The sequence below is a fragment of the Clupea harengus genome, unplaced genomic scaffold, assembly GCF_900700415.2.
Source record: "Clupea harengus unplaced genomic scaffold, Ch_v2.0.2, whole genome shotgun sequence".
Classification (NCBI taxonomy): Eukaryota; Metazoa; Chordata; class Actinopteri; order Clupeiformes; family Clupeidae; genus Clupea; species Clupea harengus.
This window is the reverse complement of record NW_024879573.1, coordinates 61,688-69,187: the sequence shown is the minus strand read 5'-3', so window position 1 is coordinate 69,187 and position 7,500 is coordinate 61,688. Positions and strand designations below refer to the sequence as shown.

The following is a 7,500-nucleotide window of genomic DNA, read 5'->3' as shown; positions in this document are numbered from 1 at the left end:
TTCCTGTAGTCTTTAGTAATTCTCTTCCTGTAGTCTTTAGTGATTCTCTTCCTGTAGTCTTTAGTGATTCTCTTCCTGTAGTCTTCAGTGATTTTCTTCCTGTAGTCTTTAGTGATTCTCTTCCTGTAATCTTTAGTAACTGTGACTCTCTTCCTGTAGTCTTTAGTAACTGTGACTCTTCCTGTAGTCTTTAGTAACTGTGACTCTCTTCCTGTAGTCTTTAGTGATTCTCTTCCTGTAGTCTTTAGTGATTCTCTTCCTGTAGTCTTTAGTAACTGTGACTCTCTTCCTGTAGTCTTTAATAACTGTGACTCTCTTCCTGTAGTCTTTAGTAACTGTGACTCTCTTCCTGTAGTCTTTAGTAACTGTGACTCTCTTCCTGTAGTCTTTAGTGACTCTCTTCCTGTAGTCCTTAGTAACTGTGACTCTCTTCCTGTAGTCTTTAGTAACTGTGACTCTCTTCCTGTAGTCTTTAGTGACTCTCTTCCTGTAGTCTTTAGTGATTCTCTTCCTGTAGTCTTTAGTAACTGTGATTCTCTTCCTGTAGTCTTTAGTGATTCTCTTCCTGTAGTCTTTAGTAACTGTGACTCTCTTCCTGTAGTCTTTAGTAACTGTGACTCTCTTCCTGTAGTCTTTAGTGACTCTCTTCCTGTAGTCTTTAGTGATTCTCTTCCTGTAGTCTTTAGTGACTGTGACTCTCTTCCTGTAGTCTTTAGTAACTGTGACTCTCTTCCTGTAGTCTTTAGTAACTGTGACTCTCTTCTTGTAGTCTTTAGTAACTGTGACTCTCTTCCTGTAGTCTTTAGTAACTGTGACTCTCTTCCTGTAGTCTTTAGTGATTCTCTTCCTGTAGTCTTTAGTAACTGTGACTCTCTTCCTGTAGTGTTTAGTAACTGTGACTCTCTTCCTGTAGTCTTTAGTGATTCTCTTCCTGTAGTCTTTAGTAACTGTGACTCTCTTCCTGTAGTAACTGTGATTCTCTTCCTGTAGTCTTTAGTAACTGTGACTCTCTTCCTTCCTGTAGTCTTTAGTAACTGTGACTCTCTTCCTGTAGTCCTTAGTAACTGTGACTCTCTTCCTGTAGTCTTTAGTAACTGTGACTCTCTTCCTGTAGTCTTTAGTGATTCTCTTCCTGTAGTCTTTAGTAACTGTGACTCTCTTCCTGTAGTCTTTAGTAACTGTGACTCTCTTCCTGTAGTCTTTAGTAACTCTCTTCCTGTAGTCTTTAGTGATTCTCTTCCTGTAGTCTTTAGTAACTGTGATTCTCTTCCTGTAGTCTTTAGTGATTCTCTTCCTGTAGTCTTTAGTAACTGTGACTCTCTTCCTGTAGTCTTTAGTAACTGTGACTCTCTTCCTGTAGTCTTTAGTAACTGTGATTCTCTTCCTGTAGTCTTTAGTGATTCTCTTCCTGTAGTCTTTAGTAACTGTGACTCTCTTCCTGTAGTCTTTAGTAACTGTGACTCTCTTCCTGTAGTCCTTAGCAACTGTGACTCTCTTCCTGTAGTCTTTAGTGACTGTGACTCTCTTCCTGTAGTCTTTAGTAACTGTGACTCTCTTCATGTACTCTTTAGTAACTTTGACTCTCTTCCTGTAGTCTTTAGTAACTGTGACTCTCTTCCTGTAGTCTTTAGTAACTGTGACTCTCTTCCTGTAGTCTTTAGTGACTCTCTTCCTGTAGTTTTTAGTAACTGTGAGTCTCTTCCTGTAGTCTTTAGTAACTGTGATTCTCTTCCTGTAGTCTTTAGTAACTGTGATTCTCATCCTGTAGTCTTTAGTGACTCTCTTCCTGTAGTCTTTAGTGACTCTCTTCCTGTAGTCTTTAGTAACTATGACTCTCTTCCTGTAGTCTTTAGTAACTGTGACTCTCTTCCTGTAGTCTTTAGTGATTCTCTTCCTGTAGTCTTTAGTAACTGTGAGACTCTTCCTGTAGTCTTTAGCAACTGTGACTCTCTTCCTGTAGTCTTTAGCAACTGTGACTCTCTTCCTGTAGTCTTTAGTAACTGTGACTGTCTTCCTGTAGTCTTTAGTAACTGTGACTCTCTTCCTGTAGTCTTTAGTGACTGTGACTCTCTTCCTGTAGTCTTTAGTGACTCTCTTCCTGTATTCTTTAGTAACTGTGACTCTCTTCCTGTAGTCTTCAGTAACTGTGACTCTCTTCCTGTAGTCTTTAGTAACTGTGACTCTCTTCCTGTAGTCTTTAGTAACTGTGACTCTCTTCCTGTAGTCTTTAGTAACTGTGATTCTCTTCCTGTAGTCTTTAGTGACTCTCTTCCTGTAGTCTTTAGTGACTCTCTTCCTCTAGTGACTCTCTTCCTGTAGTCTTTAGTGAAGGTGACTCTCTTCCTGTAGTCTTTAGTGACTCTCTTCCTGTAGTCTTTAGTAACTGTGACTCTCTTCCTGTAGTCTTCAGTAACTGTGACTCTCTTCCTGTAGTCGTTAGTAACTGTGACTCTCTTCCTGTAGTCTTTAGTGATTCTCTTCCTGTAGTCTTTAGTGACTCTCTTCCTGTAGTCTTTAGTAACTGTGACTTTCTTCCTGTAGTAACTGTGACTCTCTTCCTGTAGTCTTTAGTAACTGTGATTCTCTTCCTGTAGTCTTTAGTGATTCTCTTCCTGTAGTCTTTAGTAACTGTGACTCTCTTCCTGTAGTCTTTAGTGACTGTGACTCTCTTCCTGTAGTCTTTAGTAACTGTGACTCTCTTCCTGTAGTCTTTAGTAACTGTGACTCTCTTCCTGTAGTCTTTAGTGACTGTGACTCTCTTCCTGTAGTCTTTAGTAACTGTGACTCTCTTCCTGTAGTCTTTAGTAACTGTGACTCTCTCCCTGTAGTCTTTAGTAACTGTGACTCTCTTCCTGTAGTCTTTAGTAACTGTGACTCTCTCCCTGTAGTCTTTAGTAACTGTGACTCTCTTCCTGTAGTCTTTAGTAACTGTGACTCTCTTCCTGTAGTCTTTAGTGATTCTCTTCCTGTAGTCTTTAGTGACTCTCTTCCTGTAGTCTTTAGTAACTGTGACTTTCTTCCTGTAGTAACTGTGACTCTCTTCCTGTAGTCTTTAGTAACTGTGATTCTCTTCCTGTAGTCTTTAGTGATTCTCTTCCTGTAGTCTTTAGTAACTGTGACTCTCTTCCTGTAGTCTTTAGTGACTGTGACTCTCTTCCTGTAGTCTTTAGTAACTGTGACTCTCTTCCTGTAGTCTTTAGTAACTGTGACTCTCTTCTTGTAGTCTTTAGTGACTGTGACTCTCTTCCTGTAGTCTTTAGTAACTGTGACTCTCTTCCTGTAGTCTTTAGTAACTGTGATTCTCTTCCTGTAGTCTTTAGTGACTGTGACTCTCTTCCTGTAGTCTTTAGTGACTGTGACTCTCTCCCTCTCCAGTGTGTGTGGCTCCTATCCTCGTCAGAGCAGTGTGTTTTCCGTGGTCTGTAACGGGTGCGCCTTCCTGGGTGAGTACCTCCGCAACACACGCTCAGGGACCGACGCTCACCCTAAAGGACTCTCTTTCAGAACACACCTGCCTGTTTTGTGTTTTCTGTTGTTTTGTGTTTTGTGTGATCTTGTGTTTTGTGTAATTTTGTGTTTTCTGTGATTTGGTGTTTTGTGTAATTTTGTGTTTCCTGTGATTTTGTGTTTTGTGTGATTTTGTGTTTTGTGTGATTTTGTGATTTGTGTGATTTTGTGTTTTCTGTGATTTTGTGTTTTGTGTAATTTTGTGTTTCCTGTGATTTTGTGTTTTGTGTGATTTTGTGTTTTCTGTGATTTTGTGTTTTGTGTGATTTTGTGTTTTCTGTGATTTTGTGTTTTGTGTGATTTTGTGTTTCCTGTGATTTTGTGTGGTTTTGTGTGATTTTGTGTGTGTTTTCTTTCCCCCAGCTGTCTGGATCAGCGTGATCCGGTATCAGCAGGTGCGTGACCTTGGTGACAAGTGTCGCTATGCCAACCTGGCTAGCCTGGTGCTCGGCCTCATCTCCTCTGCAGGGGTCTCCCTCCTTGGAAACTTCCAGGTACTCCTCTCCTGTCCTCCCTCCCTCCCCTCTCCTCTCTCTCTCTCCCCTCCTCTCCTCTCCGCCCTCTCCTATCTCTCCTATCTCTCCTCCTCTCCCTCCTTCCTTTCCACCCTCTCTCTCTCCTTACAGTTACTCCTCTCCTCTCCTCTCCTCTCTTCCCCTTCCTCTCTCCTCCCCTCTCCTCTACCGCTCTCTCCTTCCAGGTACTCTTCCTCCCTCTCCTCTCTCTCCTCTCCTCCTCTCTCCTCCCCCTCCTCTCTCTCCTCCTCCCCTGCCTCTCCTCTCTCTCCTCTCCTCCCTCTTCTCTCTCTCCTCCTCTCCTCCCTCTCCTCTCTCTCCTCCTCTCCTCTCTCTCTTTTTTCCCCTTGCCTCTTTACTTCACACCTACTTCACACCTCCTTTCTATCTTTCTCTCCCAAATAACTGAGTGGTTTGTGTGTGTGTGTGTGTGTGTGTGTGTCTCCAGATTACTGAGTGGTTTGTGGTGCACAATCTGTCTCTCCCCCCTACAGATTATTGATTGGTTTGTGTGTGTGTGTGTGTATGTGTGTGTGTGTGTGTGTGTCTCCAGATTACTGAGTGGTTTGTGGTGCACAATCTGTCGGCTCTCCTGGCCTTCTGCCTGGGTCTGCTCTACTTCTGGCTGCAGCTGTGGCTCACGTTGAGAGCTGAACCGTCTGTGGATCGCCACTGGGTGGCGCCACTGCGCGCTTTCCTGTGTGGCTTCGCCACATTGTTCCTCATTAACAGTATCCTGCCTTCACACACACACACTGTAAAAACACACTCACACTCTCTCACACACACATATACACACACACATACACAGCCCAAAAACACATATATATTGCCATTAAAAACACAAAGCCGTGGACAAGGGTGAAAATATATATTTTGTCAAAGGGAGCCAGATTAACGTCATTGGTTATAAGACTTTTTACGAAAGTAGAGTGTTGTGGAACTAGAGCTTTAATTGTTTGTTTACAGGTCCAAGAGCAGAGTGCTGTGTTTTTCTCCCTCTGCAGGTGAACACGTTTGTTGAACACATCTTTCAAAGTGATCATACTAGCTAGCACTCCAGAATGACTGGACTAGACTAGCTGATTGGCCGAGCTCCAGAATGACTGGACTAGACTAGCTGATTGGCCGAGCTCCAGAATGACTGGACTAGACTAGCTGATTGGCCGAGCTCCAGAATGACTGGACTAGACTAGCTGATTGGCCGAGCTCTAGAATGACTGGACTAGACTAGCTGATTGGCCGAGCTCCAGAATGACTGGACTAGACTAGCTGACTGGCCGAGCTCCAGAATAACTGGACTAGACTAGCTGATTGGCCGAGCTCCAGAATGAGCTCCAGAATGACTGGACTAGACTAGCTGACTGGCCGAGCTCCAGAATGACTGGACTAGACTAGCTGATTGGCCGAGCTCCAGAATGACTGGACTAGACTAGCTGACTGGCCGAGCTCCAGAATGACTGGACTAGACTAGCTGATTGGCCGAGCTCCAGAATGAGCTCCAGAATGACTGGACTAGACTAGCTGATTGGCCGAGCTCCAGACGTGGGGCGCATGCTCCAGTGTAAATATGGGGTTAAATGTATTCTGGTGCATCGCAATGTGTATGTGTCAAGCGATAAATGCCCCCAGTCGCACCCTTTGGCCTCCTTAACTGCCCTCCCCCAGTGATTGTTCTTGCATCTAAGGGCTTGATGTCTCAGTCAGCCAAGTCTGAGTGGGCACTGGTGATGACCTACTTCCTGCTCTTCGGCCTGTTCGCCGCGGAGTTCCGCCACGTCGACTGCTTCAAGGTCACCGTCCAGATACCCTTAGTCGACCGCTTCCAGGTCACCGGCCAGAAACACACCGCTGGGGGCAAGAGCTATGGCAGACTCATCCATGACAGCACCAAGGACAGCCTGATGGTATAGAGAGGATGGTATATCGCAGTGTCGCGACTATAATCCTCCTGTAACACATGAATGCGACTATAATCTCACCCTAACACATAAATGAGACTATAATCCCACTGTAACACATACAGTACCAGTCAAAAGTTTGGACACACTTTTCTCATTTTTTGAGAAGTTCTTTCTTTACTTTTGTTATTTTCTACATGGTAGATAACACATTCCATATGTGTTCTTTCGTAGTTAAAATGTCTTCAGTATTAATCTACAATGTAGAACATAATAAAAGTAAAGAAAACAATTCAAGGTGTGTCCAAACTTTTGACTGTAAATGCGACTATAATCCTACTGTAACACATGAATGCTACTGTAATCCCACTCTAACACATGATTGCACCTATAATCCCACTGTAACACATACAGTAAATGTGACTATAATCTCACTCTAACACATAAATGCGACAATAATCCTACTCTAACACATGAATGCGACTATAATCCTCCTGTAACATATGATTGTGACTTTAATCTCACTCTAACACATGATTGCACCTATAATCCCACTGTAACACATACAGTAAATGCGACTATAATCTCACTCAATTCATGAATGTGACTATAATCTCAGTCTAACACATGATTGAGACTATAATCTCACTCTAACACATAAATGCGACAATAATCCTACTCTAACACATGAATGCGACTATAATCCCACTCAAACACATAAATGCACCTATAATCCCACTGTAACACATGAATGCACCTATAATCCCACTGTAACACGTGAATGCTACTGTAACACATGAATGCGACTATAATCCCACTCAAACACATGAATGCACCTATAATCCCACTCAAACACATGAATGCGACTATAATCCCACTCAAACACATGAATGCGACTATAATCCCACTCAAACACATGAATGCGACTATAATCCTCCTGTAACATATGATTGTGACTATAATCTCACTCTAACACATAAATGCGACAATAATCCTACTCAAACACATGAATGCACCTATAATCCTCCTGTAACTTATGATTGTGACTATAATCTCACTCTAACACATGAATGCGACTATAATCCCACTCAAACACATGAATGCGACTATAATCCTCCTGTAACACATGAATGCGACTATAATCTCACCGTAACACATGAATGCACCTATAATCCACCTGTAATACATGAATGCGACTAAAATTCCACTTTAATACATGAATGCAACTGTAATCCCACTGTAACACATACAGTACCAGTCAAAAGTTTGGACACACTTTCTCATTTTTTGAGAAGTTTTTTCTTTACTTTTATTATTTTCTACATGGTAGATAACACTTTTTTTTGTTTAGAACATCATTCCATATGTGTTCTTTCGTAGTTAAAATGTCTTCAGTATTAATCTACAATGTAGAAAATAATAAAAGTAAAGAAAACAATTCAAGGTGTGTCCAAACTTTTGACTGGTACTGTAAATGGGACTATAATCCCACTCTAACACATGATTGCGACTATAATCTCACTTTAACACATGAATGAGACTATAATCCTCCTGTAACATATGATTGTGACTTTAAT

General features: G+C 42.1%; 1 protein-coding gene across 1 annotated transcript in view; it reads left to right on the top strand.

The window, feature by feature from the left end:
* LOC122128982 (modulator of macroautophagy TMEM150B-like) overlaps positions 1-6,063 on the top strand; it is a 7,832-nt gene extending 1,769 nt beyond the window's left edge. Inside the window, exons 3-6 of the mRNA XM_042704027.1 lie at positions 3,376-3,443; positions 3,871-4,001; positions 4,576-4,753; positions 5,691-6,063. Coding sequence (XP_042559961.1) covers positions 3,376-3,443; positions 3,871-4,001; positions 4,576-4,753; positions 5,691-5,935 — 622 coding nt within the window. The 3' untranslated portion in view covers positions 5,936-6,063. The remainder of the gene's footprint in view (positions 1-3,375; positions 3,444-3,870; positions 4,002-4,575; positions 4,754-5,690) is intronic.
* The last annotated feature ends 1,437 nt before the right edge of the window (positions 6,064-7,500 follow it).